Source organism: Caenorhabditis briggsae (genome assembly GCF_000004555.2).
Source record: "Caenorhabditis briggsae complete genome, chrI, whole genome shotgun sequence".
NCBI lineage: Eukaryota > Metazoa > Nematoda > Chromadorea > Rhabditida > Rhabditidae > Caenorhabditis > Caenorhabditis briggsae.
Window position 1 is genome coordinate 8,263,047 of NC_013489.2, and position 20,531 is coordinate 8,283,577.

Here is a 20,531-nt window from a genome sequence, read left to right on the forward strand (position 1 = left end):
ATATTTTATGTAATAGTTATTTCCTTTTTTATCGCAGTTTTTTGAATTCGGAAAGTTATTAATTGCAAATAAACATGATTAATTTATTTTAATCCTGATAAGAAAAACATAGAAAAAAGAAATATCACAAAATTTTGACAATAAATCAGAAATTGAGAAGGCGATGAAATTCGTTGTTTTGGATTCATATAAGTGAGAGTTTGGGAAGAATTGGTGAGAAGTATAATTTGGCAAAGAAGGGGAACAAGCTACACGAAATGGAATACTGTTTTTTGTTTGACAAGATTTTTTGATCGATGATATCTACCATGAAACTGGAGTTGGTTTTCCGACATCAGTGGAATAAATGCATGTGAATGCATCTTCATTGAACTCTGGTGGTGTTGACGATGATTCGGCATATGGTTCTGAAAATATATAGTGTTTGGTACCGTTTCCGGAAAATGTTTTCATTGATTTTAAAAAATGGAGAAATCGACTAGAAATTGCTGCTAATATGCATTTCCTATGCTCTGTTAAAGACGTAGGCTTAAGTTGAAAATGTGTCTCTATTATTACCTGGCACCATATTCATAGTCTCCGGAGGTACTGTGAATTGTGATGGAATTTGCATCGACTCTCCGTTATTTGGAGGACTTCCATATGGGTCACAGAAGAATTGAACGTTTGATGGAGGTGGTGGAGGGTAGAACTGTTGGTCTGTAACACGGAAATTCAAAGAATGGGTGTGATGACTTAGCTTTGTTCCTCTGTTCCAATATAAAAGTTTCGGAGGTTCACATATTTACGGAACAATTTTCAAATATATATTGGGGTTTGACTCAATTTTGATGAAAATAAATATACATAAAGGATTTTTATGTTGGTTTTCGGTCATTTTGACCATTTCAAGAAGTTTGGAGCTCGGCTGTCGAAATACTGATCACTTCACATTTTCAGTTTAAAAACGGGCCAAAAAGGGATGTCTTTTCTAAATCAGCAAATAGCTGAAAAACTAGGAAATTTTTGAAAATTCTGTGAATGCATTTCTTGAAATCAGTATATTTTTTGAAACTTGAAAACAACTCGAAAGCTTAAAAATGGTTCTTCTATCAGTGAACGCTCTATAGAAAACTGCACAAAGGTTTTGATAAAAGTCGAATGAATATCTTACAAACACTACGCACAAGCCAACCCCACTAGTACCCTCTTCACCCATTTTAATCATCATTTTTGCCCCTCTTACGGGACCCTTTTCGGATGAACACGTAACACAGCGTGACCAAAATATTATGGGTACTTAAGAGGTCATCATTCGTGGAGGAGACCTCTCATAGTCGTTGTGTCTGAAGCAGCTTATAATCCAGCTTAACCTAGTACGTATTGTACAGTCAAATCGACTTTTTGCCTTGGGGAGAAACACCTGCTCCAACCGTACGTTATGTGATAATTGGAGTTGCGTAACGGGGAATGGATTAACGAGATGAGAGACACAAGCTAGCTTACCATTCGGAAACATATCAACGATATCCTCTCGACGTTGTCTTCTGGATTGACGATATCCACCGTATCGAAGCTGTTTCATTCGACGTTCCTTGCTTCGTCGATTTTGGAACCACACCTGAAAAAAATGTTGATTTTGAAAAGTTTTGAAATACAGAAAAGAAACTAAATAAAGGGAACTAGAGTTACTGCAAATTTTTGAACCCTGTACGATTGACCAGAAACCATTCAAAATATTACTTGAGAAAACTCAATGATTCATACCGTAAAACCTGTTATAGAAGGGGGCCACTGACTTTCAACTTTGAGCCAATTTATCTTGGTTACTGTAAAAGTATTTTAAAGTCATTTAATAAAGTGTTCCTAATAACATCAGAAGTGCTTCGTCAGTTGATATGTTTTTGATATCTTGCATATGAATTGAGATAAGCTCAAACTTTACAGAGTGGGGGCTCTTCTATTACAGGTTTTAAGGTAGTTCCAAAGAATTTCAGGTTTGAGAGTACATGAGAAAGTGAATAACCTAAAACAGAACAGAATGCATGCACACTTCGTTTGAGGTTCAGATGGTATCTCGATTTGAATTGAAACTGCTCCCCTTCTCTTTTCCCTTTTGCTCACCCATCCCGTTTTCAATTTTCTAACGAAGGTCTTCTCACACACGATAAAGCTAATTTCCTTTCAAATTTCCGCTCATTCTTCCTGTTATCTGTTATCCAATAATCATGATCAACTGAGTTGTGTATTCATCATAACATTTTTTATATTCAGAAACTGTCTTTGAACAGATACCGTAGCTTTTTTCTCTGTGTTTCTCTATGTTTTTCTTTTCCTGCTTCCCTTCTAAGGCTACGGTAATTGAATTGAAGAGATGGCTGTCTCTCTCTCGAGAAAAAAAAACGGGAAGGGCGGGGCAGGTGAATTAAAGTAAGGAAAATGAGAAATGGTTAGAGATAACTGACTCCAAATAGACGTAGGCAGAGGCAAAAAGAGAATTGAAGGAAAAAGGCTAGAAAAAATAGACACGAAACCTGAATGACTCTCATGTTCAGCCCTGTCTCGGCAGCAAGTTGTTCACGGATGTGTCGAGTTGGTTTCGGGGTCGCAGCGAATGCATTTTTCAATGTTTCAAGCTGAAATTTCAATATTCCAGGGATTGAAATACAAAAGAAATAGTAGTGCCTGTTTAGCTTTGATTGTTGTTCGAGGACCCCGCCGTTTTGCAGAGTTTGAGTCATCAGAGTTATCCTTTCCACAGTCACCATCAACGTCGTCAAGACCACCCTGAAACATCTGAAGCATTGGTGGTTTGAATATCATTTTTGTGGCAAGGCATACGAGATGATTATAAAGGGAAAAGCAACGCTTAAAATTCGCCAACCATAAAGGTCCGGTTTAGAATTCGAAAAAGTGACTCAACCTGTGTATATTAATCTACTCAATATCAACAGAATTTTATTGTTGAATCCATCTCCGCAGGGTTCCAAAAGGCCTGGTCAGAAGTCGCGCCCCAGACAACGTTTAGGACAGGCGAAATTCAACAATTTCGAAGTCGACGTGGATTTGACCTGTATATTTTTAATCTACTCGCGCTTTTCCACTCATCGTTTTACGTTTGATACTCACAATCAGCCAACGAAAATAAAAAAAGAAGCCCCAATCTCATTTTCGCTGGGGCGCGATTTCTGACCAGGTCTTTTGGAACCCTGTGTGTCTCCTCTACTTCCAATTACACAGTCACATAAAACGAGAAAACTCACCTCGTCACAAGCATCCACGTTATCTTCCTCGATATCGGAATTACATTCGGATCCATTGGATACTGTAACAAAAAGAACATCATGGATGAGGTCTTCTTCCCTCTATTCCTCCATTTTTCTTCTAATACCAGTGTGGTGCCCGCAACGAGATTATCCCCCCTTCTCCTTCCGTTTCTACTGTGCGGTAATTCGAATACAAAGAAATGTTGTGTGTTGACAGCTGTCTGTCTCCTTTCACAAGATACCTATCATCGTAAAACTATCCAAACAACACATGTCTCCATTCAGGGGGCTCATCTTAAATATGTTCTTCCGAATGGAACGCATGGATTAGGACGTCTGCCATCTATTTATGACCCAGATTCTAAGACATTTGTGATCAAAGAATCTTACTTATTTCAGAGCAAAAAAAAAAATCAAAATCCTTACTTGGACGGTGCATTGATGTTGGAGTCGATGTTTTGGTAGCCGTTTGAAAATCATTTTGACACATAATCGATTTCCCTCCATGATATAAAGCTGAAAAAAAACATTCGTTTCCCTCTCATTTTTTCACCCCCAAGCCAAAAAAGATGTTTTCAGTTAGATGAGGAGAGCCAGTTGGAGTCAGATCCCCCGTGTAAACCAATTATAAAGTATAATAGGTTACAGAGAGAAGGGTCCTCTTCTAAGATGATGATTGTGACAACAGGACACATCCTAAGGGAATTGAAGGAATAGACAGGAGCTTCTGGGTGATGAGAAGAAGCAGGTTTAAGCAGGGGGAAAAAGGGAGAACCGATAAATGCTCAGAAAGGGTTTTGAGATAACATCTACCAATAGAAGTGGATGTAAAGCTTATTGTTAGATAACGATTATGATCATAGATTAGACAGACAGTTGAATAATAAAACTTTGGTTGATATGGTTAGGATCGGCTGGAAATAAAGTAAGGGGAGTTGTGAAATCACATGTCTAACTTTGAAGCTGAATCAAGAATTTGTTTTATAATTCCCAAAATGATTCTTCAGTTAAAGTTTTCCACTAGTTTTGGATTTGAACGGAACAGAGTTTGTCGTAACAAACATGCCGTTCTATACCTTGTTTGCTAATAGAAACCCACACAATACGCCAACTTTGAGCTCAATTGTCTTGACTTCTGTTAATGATATCAAAGTTTTGTCAGCTGATAAAGTGCTGCTGTGTTATAACGGGCCGGGCCGGGCTTTTTCCGGAATTTCTGAGGCCCGGCGCGGCCCGGCGGGCCCGTCATTTCACTAGTTTCGAAATTTTCAAAAACACATAAGGGGGGACCCTTATATGATTTTTTTCGACCAAAAAAATTTTTTTCGGGTTTTTTCGATCTTTTTTGATCAGACAGACAAACAATCCGAAATACGAAAAAAAAAAATGGAAAAAATTATATTGAGAGCTCAAAATTTGGCTCAAAAATACAGAATTTTTGACACCGGGCCTTCCGGGCCGGGCCCGGGCCTTGAAAATTACCTCAGGCCCGGCCCGGCCCGGCCCGGAATTTTACAAGTATGCTCGTCTGAATTTAGAAAATGACAGCTATCGGGTGTTAGTGTTGAAGAGCACAACATTTTGAATGACAAGTAGGCGTGAAGCTGTGGTGAGATCGGTGAGAGCAGGTGCAACTGACGGGTATTCTGGAGACATATTCAGAAAAAGAAACAGAGAGTGAGAAAGAGAAAGAGAAAGAGGTGTGTGATTTCTAGGTTTCCGAGTTTCCTGATTTGACATGAGTCGTCAAGGCCCCGGATATTTTTAGGACGTGGGAATGGGTCATTTTCAGTGTCTGATTATAGAGATTCTCACCTGATCACCCGTATCCAAGAGCCTTTGACATACTGAACATTGAAAACATCGAATATGAAATACTTTGTCTCTTGCTCTCCTTACTAAATCCTCTTTTTCCAGTTTTCCATCACATCCAGCGCATCGATGACCGTACCTTCTGAAAATTATTTTCTATGGAGAATGCGACAAAATACGTATCAAAACAACCAGGCCTACAGCGTGGGAAAGATGGTAGAATCCTGAGAAAAAATCTAGGAGACACAACAAAAACATACCAACTCCCAGAAATGAAAAGTGGGGTGGATCTGAACCTCTACTCTGGTTATGGGGGGAAATTCGAGAAGTTTGGATTTTGATTTTAAATTTATGCGAAGAACTCTCAATCTATGACCTTATCGATGAAATTGAATACCTTGAATAGTCTGTTTTACACAATATCAGGCCATCTTTACTGAAACAAGTCATCGACATTGGAGCTCGACAATCGCAACATCGGAGACATGATTGATGCCAACATTTGCCAAGAACGGTGAATACATATCTGAAAGTAGAATCAAGTGAAATGTGTGGACTGAAAATGAAATGACTGGTCGGAGGGAGAGGAGAGGAAATGGGAAATGGAAAAATTCAATTAGGGCGAGAGGTGGTGTTAGAGCTAGAGATGGAAATGAGACTAAACGGGAAAATAATCATAAATTGACGGATACCTGTCAAGAATAGGCTGTGCACATGCAGCGCATTCATTTCCGCTTATCTCGGAGATTTGAGGGTGCGTCGTCGAGGACGGCATCATCCACGTGGCAGCGGAAGTATCCAGAAGAAGCAGCGTGGCTGATGAGGTGGCACTTCCGACGTCTTCTACTGACTGTTGATGAAGATGATGATGATATTGATGAAGATGAGCAGGAGGCTTCTTCTCTTCTTCTTCCAGGGTGGTGATGATGGACGAAGAAGAATGCATGTGGGGAAAGGCGGAGGAGAAGAAGGAAAGAAGAACGACGGCGATGTTGGATTACGGTGTAAAGAGGCACCAGGGGAAGCTGGCTGGATGGTGGATGGGCGGAGTCCGAGCGGAGGGGTAGCCTGGAGAGGAGTGAGCTTGAGAGGAAATTACAAAGGAAGAGGAGATGCAAAAACGAGGGAGCGCTTTCAGAAGGAAGCAACATTGGTCTCGTTTCTTGTTTCAATTTTTCAGAGAAACCAGAAAAAAGTTAGCAAAAGTAGTCTATTTGAAAATTTCGAAACTTTTTGTGCACTCAAACATGAGGTAATATTGGATTTCTCAGAACACTGTCACAGTGGTTTGAATTATAAAATTTCGAATTCAATAATTACAATAAAACCCGCTAATTAGAAGCTATGCCCCAATCACGTAATTATTAAAAAACAAGATATCGTATTCCCTCTAATAGAAGCTCATCCAGACAGTTAACTATATGCTCAATTATTTCGATTCCTGTGAGAAATATCAAAAAGATATCAGCTAATAAATTATTGGCCTGAATATATCAAAAAGTTTATCAGTTGACAAATTTTTGATATCTCTCACAGAATTCAGGATAATTGAGCTTAAAGTTGATTGTTTGGGTAGGCTTTTATTAGAGGAAGTACGGTAAGAACTTCATGACACAACTGTTAAGAAAAAATTAATAATATACTCAATTATTCATTTTTCTATAAAGAATTGTTCAATCAAAAAAATTACGAATGATTTTTAAGCTCGATTCCGGTGTTTTAATGGTATTCCCAGCTTGTTCACCCATTAATTTAGGATTCCTGGTCGACCATACTATTTACAGTTTTCAAGAACCTAATCAAATTTCTAAAACTTTAGGTCCGTTGGAAGATCACTTCTACAATAAAGTATGAAAATTCAACTATTCCCCGCATTGTCCGAGAAAAAATTTTCAACAGTTGTTATGATCTGAGCAGGTGAATTTTCTAAGTCAACCATCTTCCTAGATTCAGCTGGACTCAAGGTCTTTAATAAGCTAAAAAAACGAAAGTGTCACGTAGTTTTACATTTCCCATTAAAACAGTATCTCATAACTTGTCTGTCATCTCGAACTTGCCTTTCCTTTTCTCAACTACTCCAACTAAGAGTCCTTTTTTTGTTTGTCCTTGATTTTGTGTCAGTGTTAGGATCCCATTTCGGGCTTGTCACCTCCTACTGAAACAATGACATTCCGCGAGGAAATTGGAAAATAAAAACTGAGAAGATGGAATTACTGTAGGGGCGGAAGATGATGGGGGAACTTATATGAAAACGAGGGAAACGAAGAATGCGTTTCGATTCTCAAATGGATGTGGTTCGGAAGGAATTCGAGAATTTCGTATTTTACAAAAATCGCCAACTTTTAAAAACTACGTTTTAAACCTCGTCACTTTCAAAACCGCCAGATAATTTATGTTTTTTTTTGTTTAACATTCTCCCTCTGAAAGTTCATGAAATTCTGGTGCAGCTCGTTTTAAGATACCGTAAACAATATCTAATAGAACGTCACCCTGAACTTTTGACTTTAAACCAACTTATCTCGGTTCCTGTGAAAGATATCAAAAACGTGTCAACTGATTGTGTATCATAATGTCAGAAGCAAATTTCAATACTCTTAAGAAACAAGAATATTGAAATTGAAGGGTTCTAACAAAGTTTCGAAAATGTCGTACAGTACATTTTGTATTTCTTCGTCTCCCTACAGTACTCGTCGCTCCTCCCATTCCAAAGAAATTCGTCAATTCGTTTTCAAAACCATTTGTCGCCTATCTTATGTAAACAAAAAAAAGAACCATTCGTCAAGTTAACAAGATTCTCATGCTCCAAAAACTGTGCATTCTTATCATAGTTATTCTCATCCTCTGGCTCTATTCATTGCATCATGGGAATCTCAACTCGTCTTCAAAGAAACCTCGAATGACTAATTGTCAAAGAACACGGACACACTCTCAGCCGGTCCTCTTATGAATGCCCGTTCATCGGAAAAACACATAAGGAATGGATTGTCGACAAGCTCCCTATGGCATCAATCTTCTGAAGGTTATTCCTTTTTTGCCTTTTGCGGGTTCACCAAAAAAAATAGGAAGAAAACGAGGAACATGTTGCGGTGGATAGAAGAAAGGATTTATTTGCATTTTGTGACGAAGACTTATTGTCGGAAATGTGAGAAACCGACGGACATGAAAACGGGGAATGATGAATGAAATTAGAAAAACCGTGTATTTACAAATTTCACCGTTCCTTAGCAAATGATACCTAATGGAAAGTTTTAGGGAAATTTTCGCTTCCAAAAGCTAAAAACTTTGTGATATAGCAACTCGGGCGTCGCTGGCAACTTCTGTTCGGAGGTTGGTCAGATTCCGGATAAGACCGCTACGAAAACCGACAAAACTCCTACAAATTTACAACACGATTCATATCTGGTAGTTGATTCAACATTCAACTTGTGACCAAAGTCTGGTCATGGTCTGCTATACAGCCGTTTTTGGGCAAGTTCCAACCAGAACCTGACCAATATCCGTCCAACCAACTCAACGTCTTACCAAAAGTTACGAGCCGACAGCCGAGAAGCTTTATGTGGAGTTTCATTCTCTAATGATGTATGCTATACCTTATGTGAACATCCCAATATTTCCCTCAAGCTTCCAAAGGATGGCCAACTTATTAGAAAAAATAACAAAAACATGAATGACAGCCTGCTTGTTAGCAACAGTACAAAAGCATTACGAGTTCGTAGTAAAACATAACAAATTTTGACAATGTACAATAATTTTTTAATTAGCTCAAATTATTCTGAAAATCGTCAGGTGTGCCTATCAACATTACTTTAATTCACGACTATTTTTGTAAAAACTTCACTGAACGAGTATCATATTTCTTTTCATTAAAGCCCACCCAAGCCGTCAAATTTGAGATCAATTATCTCAATTCCTGTGAAAGATATCAAAAATGTATGTTTTTCAATGTTTTTCATAATATTTTCGGCATCTATTGATCAGTTTTCGATATTTTTCACAATTTAACTGGGAGTTGACCGTTTGGGTGGTCTTCTCTTAGAGGAAATACGGTAACTTCGCTTCGGAACATATACAGTTCATCACTTTTAGTTCATCACTTTTCGAAAATAACTATAATAGGAAGAAATCTCCATACCTAGCTTTTAGTATGCTGAATCGTTTGTACACAAGAAAACTCATGGGAAAAAGTGAGCCTTTCTTCATCGCGCTGCGAAGGTTAAGGATAAAACCTATTCCTAGATCAATATACAGGGTGGCTGAAAAGTATTGAGACTACTTTCAAGGAGTCACTGGAATGGCACGAGCCGGTTCCTTCTAGAAATATTGATGTTTTTGGATAACTGGAAGACTTCTAAAGATTTTTTGATGACTAGAATGTATCTACTTTTGGTAACAAGATCACAATTCCAGTTTGATTGAATTTGACTACTTTTTCAGTACAAAATTGGTCATCTTTGACCATTTACTGTGTCAAAAGGTCAAGTCCAATTTAGCTTTAAAGACATGGAATGTATAGTGCATCTCTCGATTGTTGTCTCAAACACTTTCATTTTCAATTTGAAGTCATTTTGTAGGCCGCAGGAGCATTACCGCAAACTCAACTTTTGCCTCGCCGCGCAGTACTAAATGAGCTTTTTTCGAAAGGGCATATCTTGATAAAAACCCGGATCGCTTGAAAGATTTTCACTGTCAAATTGTTCAAATGTGCACAAATGATAATTTGAGAAGTTTCAAAACATTTTGTTGACTCTATCTGTTTGAACTGGAACATTGAAAATTTGAGCCATTTTTGAGTCATTTGGTCGGTTGCATGATATCACTCATATCTATAAATAGAGGTTATCGAGGTATCTAAAATTTTAGGAGCATTATCTAGAAGAGTTCTTCCAACTATATTGAAAGCATGAACTTTCAACCTTTGTTCAATCTGCGGTTACATCATGAAGTACTAAAAACAAGGTGCGGCGAGTCGCTCATATTTCTACATCACATTTGATGTTCTAACTAGGTAAAACTAAGGTATTCAAGGTTTTCCTTCTAAATGTAAACTAGAAAAATAATCATTATTCGCAAAAACTAGCAGTCATAGTCATCAGGTTTTCTGTTTTCAAGAAATTGAGTCTAAACAAAGTCTCAATACTTTTCAGCCACCCTGTATAAGTTTCCAGTTCTTGCTTTGGTTATTGACAACAAGATCTGAAACAGTTCTTGGAGCAGTTTATTATTTGACTTCCGAGTTGAATGGAAAACAATCTACATATTAGAAGTCTTCCAGTTGAACTAAAAAGGTACTCAAGTGGGAAGATCTCAAAGAAAAAAAACGCAGAAAGAGTCGTAAGAAACAATAAATCTGAACGGCTCTTCGAATGTCGACATCTTCTAAAAGAGAGAAGAAGAAAGAGAGAATGGTGCAGAAGCTAAAGAAGGGAATTGTCGGATTTAGTCGAGAGAAAGAAGGAAAATGAACGAGAACGGAAATGAAGAAGAGCCAAAAGAAAAGATCCCCATTATCAAAAAATAACATTTTCTGGAAAAACTGGGTCGTTCAAATCTCATATATTTACTCAATGGGATATGATTTGAATATTCGTCATAACTGTAATAAAACACCATTTTTTGAGGAAATGAATAAAGTAGAAAATGATTTTCTTCATTTGATTCACAGCGTTGCAGAAAAACATAAAAATATACATTTTTTCTGCTGAAAAAGTTTATAAAACATTTTCAAGAGATAGCGTCAACACTCTAATAAAAGATCCCTCAAATCGTCAACTTCGAGCGTACATATCTCGGTTCCTGTGAAAGATATAAAAATGTGGTCAACTGATAAAATGTTGTTGATAGTATGGTAAACATTTTGTCAGTTGACAACTTTTCGATATCTTTCACAAGAAACGAGATATATAATCTCAAAGTTGGCGGTTTGGGTGGTTTCTATTAGAGTGTTTACGGTAACTTTTTTGATGTTTTTCAACTGTCTCGACCATTCGAACAATTTCTTTTTCCTAACTTTAAACTCTCCTACAAGCAGTCGGAAACTTTAGATCAGGAATTAGCTGAAGAAGAACCAACTTGATGAAAAAAAAGGGTAACAAGAATGATTTTCAATTACGGTACTGCATGATAAGAAATCAGAAAAAAATTTCGAAACGAAATGGAAAAAGTAAGAACGACTACTACAATGATAACGGTCACTGTCGTCCGTTTTGTAAAACGAGAGAATTCTGGAATCATCGAAATGTGTTACAAAAAGTTTACTGCATTTTTACTCAACACTCCCGCAAACTTTTTGTTGTTGCGCGAACCTCAGTGTAACATGACACATATCACGAGACCAAGGACCGAGATACAGCTTCTACAGTCCGAAAATCATGAGCGATAAATCTATGTCTAGATTATTTTCTAAACTTGCTACATTGCGTGGACAGCAATGTTTCTACTCGTCAATCTGGAATCTGAGTCACTATGACACACAATTACAGTACCCTGTCACCCTCTAATGCGTTTATGTTTTCGAACAACGTCTTTGAGCCATGTTTTTTGTGTCGAAAAATTATTGTACTTCGATGTTAAATAAAATCATTGCGAATAAAAAAAATCAACAATTTTTTGAATGTGAAAAATAAATAGACATGAGATCGAAAGAAAATGAAAAAGGTTTTAACAATGGGATGGATTTTCTTCTTTTTCTTCGATTCGTTCCTCGTTCTTTTCAGCTGTTTTATCAGTGTCCTCATTTAATGGTACTGGTGTCACTTTCTTGATTTCTGGAGCTTCCGACTCGAGATTTTTTTCCGTGGTCTTCTTTTTACGGAATCCAAAAACCAGATACATGCAAATCGCTTCCCATTCTGACTTGGAAAGTGTTCCGACAAATTTTGGCACATTATCTCCGAGCGAATCAATTTTCGCTTTGGCTTCCAAATATTCTTCGTCGGTTTTCCCACTGAGATTTCGATTCGGGAACGTTTCGAGACCTTTCATGCTTTCCAGAAGACGTCTTCCGGGTACTAACCAGTTGGTGATTGCTTCAGCAAAATTGTGAACGAAGAGTAGTTCCATATCATGTTCTTCTAGGAGACTGAAAAATTCAAAGTCTATATTTTAATGTTGGACCGAGGATAATGAAACCATGCTTTCAGTTTTTAGAATCAAATCGAAAGCACGTTGGGTGAAGTCGAAAATAATGACTTACTGTTTTACGAGAGAAAAGTAAGCAAGAAACTCCGGACAGTTTACTTGCTCGTCCAACGAAAAATGGAACTTTGCTCCGAATAAAGGTACATTCCCTTCAGAAAGTTCATCTACTTTTTCATAAGTGATCTTGCATACATCGTTCGCAAATTTTCCTTCTGTACCGTTGCGCACTGCCCACCTGTAAAATATTATAGATTTTGAGAGTGAAGCTTTGAAGCAGAAAATCAAAAAGCTAGTATTGAGAATCATTCTTATCTTCCTTATTAATAAAACGCTAGAGGCGTCTGTCCGTCCTCGGGTCCGTCTGTGCTTTTGAAAAAAAATTGAAAAACACATTTATATTTACGTGACCCTTTTATTTAGAAAAAGTGAGAAACGAAGCGACGAACATTTGAAAAAATTAGATTGAATCGCGCCGAAGGCGCACCAGCTTGCTGGTAATAAATAAATGAAGTTGCGTCTCTTTCTCTCTGTCGGTCAATCTGTCCGCGAATTTCGAAAAACTTAAAGGTGAGGGGACATGAAAAAATAATGTTCTCGAAATTTCGTTTAAATATACCCCTCGAGGAGTTGAACTTGTTGGGGCAATGATTGAGGGTACGGCGCCGCTACCGACTGAGCTTCACGGGCAAAAAAAAGCGGTCGCCCGATTGCATACATAAAGGCGAGGACGACAGCTGTACGCAGAGTGACATTAAGCGTTGTACACCGTCACGGTAGAATGCATACTCTGTCCCCAAAAATCCCCCGTAAAATCTCCTGTCCCCCCACCTTTAAAAATAAAATATAGATTGACGTGATCTTTAAAAAAAAGTGAGTCGCGACGCGACGAACAGTAAAAGAAAATGTTAATTCCAGCTGTTTGAAGCGCCGGAGGCGCGGCGAACAGGCTGGTAAATTTCTAATAATGCTGTGTCCTAATTTTTAATATACTTGAAAACTTACACAATTCTGTCTGCGTCTGGAAGCGTTCCGATGAAAACTCCGCCGAGTTTCAGTTTTCCGACCGCGTTCTTCAGGAAAGTTCTCGCAGAATCTTCATCTACGAAAGAATAATGCATAGCAAATTGGCAGCTAACCAAATCGAATGGCTCCTTGATCTCTATCTTGTCGTCAAGATTCTCCTGTAAGATTCTGCGTAAAATTGTTGAATTGTGTTCTCTGAACAAACCTTTGTACAATCTGCAACTATGAACTGAGCCCCAAAAATATCATGTGGGTATTTATGCATAGTTTTGTATCGTTCTTCGGCTTGCTGAATAGATACATCAGCGACATCTAAAATAGAATTAGATCTTTGAATGTCAAAAGTTTTATATAAACTCACCAGCCATTACGACATGTTTTGCTCCAGTAATATCCCATTTCCGTAGATCTCCACCCTTCCCACAGGCAATGTCCAGAACGACAGGGGATTTTACACCATTTTCGTTCACAAGTTTCATTGCGTCATCTGAAATTTAAAATTAGCAAGCTGAAAAAAATAGTTTTTGAGCTTACTAATGAGTTGACTTTTTATCCAATTGTTCATGTTTCGCATGAAAAAAATTCGACTTTCCTTCCTGTCTTGAATGCCAGCCTGCCGTACATTGTTGTAGTGGTCTGCAACTTCTGCAGCACTCATCGTGTCTGCAAATTGAAATATTTGAATTTTGATTTCAATAGGATAGCGAAAATTCAGAAGGAAAATAGTGTCTGTAATTTCTTCAATTTCGAGTTTTTTTCAAAACCATCGCAAAAATCCTCGGCCGCGTTTTGAACTTCTAGGCCACAAGCTCGCGGACTACTCGTGGAGAAAAGAACGCTATTATTTCTTCGATTTTCCCATAAGAATGTCTCAATAAACATCTTTTTGAAAATCAATAGGACACTTCCTTTCTTTTCATTTTTGATTATGTTCACATAATTGATTTTTACTTATCGAATACATCAGGGGTACAAATCGATTCGTCAATTCGCCAATATCGCATTATATATCCTCAATATGTAAAAAATTTCTTTTAGTACCATGAAAGTCGTTCAATAATGTAAATTTTTTCTTTTCAATTTCAAATTCTTCAGAGTATAAAATGACGAGTGGATTTGTGAGCACAACCGAACTTGACGAAGAAAAAAAAGCTCGGCAAGAAGCTTGGGAGAAAGCTCGCAAACCAACAGATACAATTCGTAAGTTAAAAAAAAAACTCATAACTGTTTTGTCTTTATTTAGTTGCTCCTGAACCGGAATATTGTAACAAGACGCTGTTCGAACAGCTAAAAGACAACAAAGATGCAAAGCAATTGGAAATCGATGAAGCAAAAAAACTCAGTAAGATTTGTGCAACATCTAATCCTAAAAATATTGATAAAAATTTCAGAAAATATGGTTCGTGGTATTGACGAAGATGAAAGCACATTTTTGTCAGATCTGGATACCACCAAAAGAGTTGTTAAAATGCAAATGAAAAGAGAAGAGCAAGAAGTTATAAAAGAAATGACTGTCACTCAACATCTTGCTGCAAATCAGCCAGCTGCGCCTCGTTTCATTTTGAAACCATCGACTTCTTCAGCGGGAGCTGTTCAACCTAAATCTAAACAAGCGGCTTTCTTAAGTACTGCCATCAAAAGAAAATCAACGTATGTTGGAAAATCAGATCTGTAATGATTTTGAATATTTCAGAAGCGCTGGTCCAGAAGAAAAGAAAGAAGAAGTTGTACCACCAACAAAGTTGCCGAAACAAGAACCCGTTATCAAAAAGATTGGAGCCCTTCAGGCACTATGTGATTATGCTCCATCTAGGTTCGTTGACATTCTTATTTTCATAGTATCTTTCTCATTTAATTTTTCTTTTTCAGTGATTCGGACAGCGACGCGTCTTCAGACAATGAACCAGATACCATTCCAATTCTTGTCACATCACAACCTCAGAAAAAGAAGGAAGGTGGATGCGAATAAATGAAATCTTGTATTATTATGCTTATCTCTTTTTTTAATACGTATTTTTCTGCTGTAAAAACAGTCCCTGACCAGTTTTTAAAAGCACCCCCTGTAAAACATCCTTCATCGTTGATTCTAGAGTCTTTAATTAGTTAATGATTTAAAAAATTAACAAGCCTTATCTCTCTTCTGCTCTAATCGAACTAAGATGTTTTCTCCCTTTTTTTGTATACCGCGAAATTTTGTTGCGAAATTTTCCGTCATTTTTCTTTAATGTCTATTTCCAGCATGTTTCATTTTTGTGAGTTGATTATGAAGATAAACACAATTGCATTGCTTGCACTAAACACAACAGGAAACTCGAAGAAGTTGTTGGGGGAAGAGGGGAATTGGAGAAAGACAGCCCGTAGGAATTAGTGACATTGGGGGAGAATAGAAAGGATGCGTCAGATTTGGGAGCGTAACAGGAAACAATCAAGAGTCGAGAGCATACTACTAATTAAACAACAAAGATTTATAGTTTTTGTATAAATTTGAAATATCCTTCTTCAGTTATGCTCTAAAATGGCGTCGATTGTGAATGACTTAATTGGTGTTCGGCGTGCACAACCAAGATTCCAGAATGCCTGAGAGAAGATTGGCGGTGATGTATCAGACCCCGCAGATTCTTCCTCGTCTGACGAATCGCCCTCTTCAACCTGCAATCCCATATGACGACGAACTTTCCGTTGAGCTCGACGTCTTCTGAAATCTCCGCGTTCGAAATCACGAATGCAGGCAGGATGAACGGCCCAGTAGTGTCCCTGAAAAAGAAATATCTGGACTAATAATTAATCTTATTCCAAATTTTAAAATTATTTTTGAGCTATTATTTTGGTACAAAAACATCGGAGCGCCGATGGTCTTGGTCAGAAATCGACTGAAAATTCTCGAAAATCGAGATATTAAATCCGGAAAATTAACATCTTTTTTCGGTTACGGTAATGGTAGTGGTTGTTCTTTTTTCTTAAAAAAAGTGAAATACAAATCGTTACAAAACGAAGTGAATACGACTCGTTACAGAAAAAAATTCCTTAAATAAAAGCCATCTCAAACCGTCAACTTTGAGCTCAATTATTTCGATTCCTGTGAAAGATATCCGACATTTGTCGACATCGCAAATTGTTTATCATAACATCACCAATATTTTACCAGTAGACAAATTTCTGATATCTTTAACAGGAATCGAAATAATTGAGCTCAAAAATACTGTTACATTGCTCACCTTTCCGTTGGCTGCTCTTCCTGCTTTCACAAAGCAATCATTCAATGACAAGTTGTGTCGAATAGAGTTCCGCCATCCAGCACCACGACTTCTGAAGTAAGGATACTCGGTCATGATCCATTCGTAAACCTGAAATTCATATTTGTGTTTTTTTCAATTTTAAAAATAATTACCTCTGCCAAAACCATTTTCTTCTGGGGAGAAGATAGAATCGCCATTGCAATAAGTCCGATGTATGAATGCTGAGGTTTCGGTTGATGACATTCAGATGGATTCAGGATGGAACCATCAAGTGGTAAAGGAATCAGTGGGAACGAAGATTCCTTCGATAATGGATGGTTTGAAGAGAAAAGTTGACGAAGGATTTCTTCCATTCTGGAATTTGGATGGATGAAATTATAACAATCGTAGAAAAATACGAAAATTCAGAGTTTTGATATTAAGAGTAAAACAAGAACTATAACATCAACAGATATCAAATGATGAATAGGTATTACACTAAACCGAATAAAGCCAAACAATTTGCTATGTTGTTTGAAGCAGCTGTGTGACTCAAGGTGATGCTTCATCACAGAGTTACGGTTTATACAGGTATTGATGAACTAACTATTATCTTTCAACTTTTGATTCATAGAATATTAGGGTTGTTCCGAAGCTAGTGAATTCCGAGTCTGAAAATGTCCGAATCCTGGAATATTCGGAATCAACATTCAAGTTTTAAATTAAGATTCCTATTTTCTTATCACAAATGTGTCAAACAGTAGTCCAAACATCTCTAATTGCGAAAACAAGTTCGGAAATATTCCAGTCGAAATTTTCAGAATTCTGAAGTCGGTTCTGAACAACCCTGATAGAACATATAATTCTAAGGTCATGACTCATAATCAACAAATACCTTAAATAGGCAAAAAGTAGAACCTCTGTGAAAACAGCGGGAAAAAAGCTGTACCTCCGGAACATACACACCTATCATGGGGGAGTGAACAACTTTCATAAAGAGAGCCAACGGGAAACAATTGGGACTGAGGAAGCACAAAAAAGGACCGCTTTATTTGGTAGTAGAGGGGGAAGAGAAAACATAGGTTGAGGAATATTCAGAAAGGGTGGTCCATTTCTGATAAACAGGAAAATATAAACTTAAGCATAAAGTATATTTTATGGGTCTTTTATACGCGGAGCTATTATACTGGTACAAAAAATCGGAGCTGTGGAGAGGAACGCCGGTGACCGAAGGTCCCACAACGACAACTACCGTAACCTATAAATGTTTCTATTTTTCGGATGTACTATGTAGATTTTTGCCCGTTTTTTTCAATTTTTCGAGAAAAAAATTCGGAAAATAAAAATACTCTAGGTTACTGTAGTTGTCGTTGTTAAACCTTCGCTAACTAGTGTTTCTTGTATATAGCTCCAGTTTTTGTACCAGAAAAATGGAACTGGGATAATGCTAAAACCTTAATCAAGAGGCAAATCGGATTTTTTCCCAAATTTAAGTGGGAATAAACTTTGCTGGGTTTGTTGATATCAAATTCGCCTTGCCTAGAAACTTTAAGGTTTCTAAACTTTTACAAAACGTATTTCGGTTTTTGCTGATTATAGTTCAACTCTTGATTGCAGGCAGAGTGAGATCTAGTTCCCACGATCAAATCTTGTTCATCATCGGACTGCAAAACTTTTTATGTCACTTCCCACGGACGGTAGCAAAAAAAATTATTTATCTTAATATCACCCATATTTTTTCTGTTGACGAATTCTTGATATCTTTCGAAGAAATCGAAATAATTGTGCTCAAAGTGGACGGTTTGGGTGGTCTTTTTATTAGATGAAATACGGTATATCGAATACCAAATATGAAAGAAACAGCTGTTTATAAAAATACCCTTTTTTTCAATCACAAAATTTGTATTCAGTTAAAAATGTTCTATTTGAAATACTGAACACTTGCCGTCTCAAAACGGCGAAGATACAGTTCATTAGTCCCGCCTCCTCGGTTCATTTTCCCATTAAAAAAGAGCAGATGGATTTAAAAAAAAGGACAGGTGTACTTTATGAAGCGAATAGACAGAGATAAAGAGAACACACAAGAGAGGGTAGAGACTGTAAAGGTTAATTTCGTTGTTCAGATTTGAAAATGATAATATACTCCCGAAAGTTTTCAGTGTAATTAACGAGAGAAAAGAGAATTATTTGGGAAAATTGTTTTTTTCTTAATTTTTTCAGACATACGAGGACGATTTCAGTCAACTATAATAAACTTTGAAACTCTCGAAAAGTAAATTCACCGCTTTTACTTTGAACTCAAAACAAGAAGTTCTTTACAAAATTAGGTCGACATTTGTTTCAACAAATCAAAGGGATATATATCTGAGAACATGGTTCTTTCGACACGATACTAGGCACATGTATTATTCTGGTATAAAAAGTCGGAGCTGGAAAAGAGAAGTCCCACAACGAGAACTACAGTAACCTAAACTTTTTTTTTTATCCCCCGGATTTATTTTCTCGATTTTCTTGCGTTTGTAGTGAATTTTTTCACTAAATTTTTTTTATTTTCTGACTTGTTTGCGAAAAAATAAAAATAAAATTGACTGAAAACGCACGAAAATCGAGAAAATAAATCCGGAAAATAAAATATTTTTAGGTTACGGTAGTTTTCGTTGTAGGACCTTCGGCCACGACCACCGCTCTAATGTTTTTGTTGTAGAATATTAATAGCGGAAATGAGGAGAAGTTCGGCAAGTACTGCACAAATGATGTATTTTCTGATTTTTAAAACTACCGTAATCTCTCTGAAAGCGTCAAAAACATGGACAAACGCTTTGTGAGTTTTGAGCGCATACAAATACACACACAAAATGCTCATCACAGACGTCTTCTAACAAAAGAATTTGTGGGCGTGACTATCTCTTCTCATGAAGCAGACGTCTTCAAAACGCAATTAAGGGCATACGGTAAACGGCGTCAGCGGGTGCGCGCGCAAATCAGATTGCGTGAAGCTCTTGTTTGATGCGACCAACACACTAAATTGTCGTTGTCGTCTTCTTGTGAATAGCACCTCAAATTGTGCCGCTCATCTGAAGACACTTGTCACGACTTATTATTAAAACTTCAGTTTGTTGGCTCCTTTCTCTGCATATGAAATTTTGAAGAGTAAAAATAGTGTGATTTTATTGTTCAAGGTTTTATTATAAACAATGTTTAAAGTTTTCCAACAGAATAGTTCTTGGAAGAAAAGAGATGATTGTAGTGGAGAATGGGGTAAAATTAAAAGAGCAAAAGATCATGATTCGTAAGAGTGAATTGAGACAATAATTTAACAAATAAGAGGAATCACGCATAATCGACGCTGATAACTCTTCCTTCAACTGTTGTTCCATATAAAGCAGCACGAGCACGTTCGGCGTCTTGGAATGACGCGAAGCGAATACGAGCAGCTCCCGGAGCCATCATATCAACAGAATCAACTTCTCCAAAGTTACGAACACGGTCTCGGACAATTTGCCAGGTGTAATCGGTTGGGAGCTGAATTAAAAGATTGGTTGGGTGTCATGTATAATATAGTCTCATACGTTACGAATTACGATAACTCTGGTTGACTGAGCTCCAGCTGCCGACAGTCCTGCAGCTCCAGTTCCTCCGAATACATCAGCAGGGAAGGTAGCAACGCCAGCATTACTATTACCAAAAGGTCCGTTAGGTATAACAGATCTCGAGAAGTTAGCCTGTTCTGCAACACCAGGTGTGAATCCAGCGACGTTACTGACTTGTGGTCCGGAGATGAATGAAGCTTGAGGAGCATTGAACTGAAAAAAGAGAAGATAGGTAGGATTTATCGTTTAAAACATTGTCTCTGAAACTGTTGTACCACCAATTCGAAACAACTTGGAAAAACAACGTTGCGAAAATTTGAAAACTATTATGGGGTTATTCAGGGAATCGGCAAAAAAGGAAAACAACTCCGCGAAAACTCGGAGAGTGTTCCAATTTGGCTGAAACTTTGCGGAAGACTGGAGAAAACTATAGGAAACATTTTGCCAAAGTTTGGGGTCAAAATATCGACTTTGAAAATTTGTCTGAAGAATTCCACCACAGGGCGAGA

General features: G+C 37.5%; 5 protein-coding genes across 5 annotated transcripts in view; 1 reads left to right on the forward strand and 4 right to left on the reverse strand.

The window, feature by feature from the left end:
* Nucleotides 1–303: 303 nt before the first annotated feature.
* Nucleotides 304–6,003, reverse strand: Cbr-lin-11 (the record flags this gene model as incomplete). Its single annotated transcript, XM_045238310.1, has 9 exons — nucleotides 304–407; nucleotides 559–699; nucleotides 1,486–1,600; nucleotides 2,514–2,615; nucleotides 2,665–2,766; nucleotides 3,672–3,761; nucleotides 5,061–5,199; nucleotides 5,455–5,583; nucleotides 5,750–6,003. The coding sequence occupies 9 exons, from the start codon at nucleotides 6,001–6,003 to the stop codon at nucleotides 304–306; spliced, it is 1,176 nt and encodes a 391-aa protein (XP_045094784.1).
* Nucleotides 6,004–11,714: 5,711 nt separating this feature from the next.
* Nucleotides 11,715–13,875, reverse strand: Cbr-tag-72 (the record flags this gene model as incomplete). Its single annotated transcript, XM_002639832.1, has 6 exons — nucleotides 11,715–12,135; nucleotides 12,250–12,429; nucleotides 13,197–13,375; nucleotides 13,423–13,529; nucleotides 13,579–13,704; nucleotides 13,752–13,875. 6 exons carry the CDS (start codon nucleotides 13,873–13,875, stop codon nucleotides 11,715–11,717), a joined length of 1,137 nt encoding a protein of 378 aa, XP_002639878.1.
* A 445-nt stretch (nucleotides 13,876–14,320) lies between these two features.
* Nucleotides 14,321–15,186, forward strand: CBG12233 (the record flags this gene model as incomplete). Its single annotated transcript, XM_002639831.1, has 5 exons — nucleotides 14,321–14,417; nucleotides 14,461–14,559; nucleotides 14,609–14,867; nucleotides 14,911–15,030; nucleotides 15,087–15,186. 5 exons carry the CDS (start codon nucleotides 14,321–14,323, stop codon nucleotides 15,184–15,186), a joined length of 675 nt encoding a protein of 224 aa, XP_002639877.1.
* A 530-nt stretch (nucleotides 15,187–15,716) lies between these two features.
* On the reverse strand, nucleotides 15,717–16,806 carry Cbr-fkh-10 (the record flags this gene model as incomplete). The annotated part of the gene is made up of 3 exons (XM_002639830.1): nucleotides 15,717–15,971; nucleotides 16,433–16,561; nucleotides 16,606–16,806. The coding sequence occupies 3 exons, from the start codon at nucleotides 16,804–16,806 to the stop codon at nucleotides 15,717–15,719; spliced, it is 585 nt and encodes a 194-aa protein (XP_002639876.1).
* Nucleotides 16,807–19,762: 2,956 nt separating this feature from the next.
* Nucleotides 19,763–20,531, reverse strand: part of CBG12231 — a gene marked incomplete at both ends in the record, with an annotated part of 3,102 nt that continues 2,333 nt past the window's right edge. The window contains 2 exons of the mRNA XM_045238328.1: nucleotides 19,763–19,954; nucleotides 20,002–20,235. Coding sequence (XP_045094785.1) covers nucleotides 19,763–19,954; nucleotides 20,002–20,235 — 426 coding nt within the window. The remainder of the gene's footprint in view (nucleotides 19,955–20,001; nucleotides 20,236–20,531) is intronic.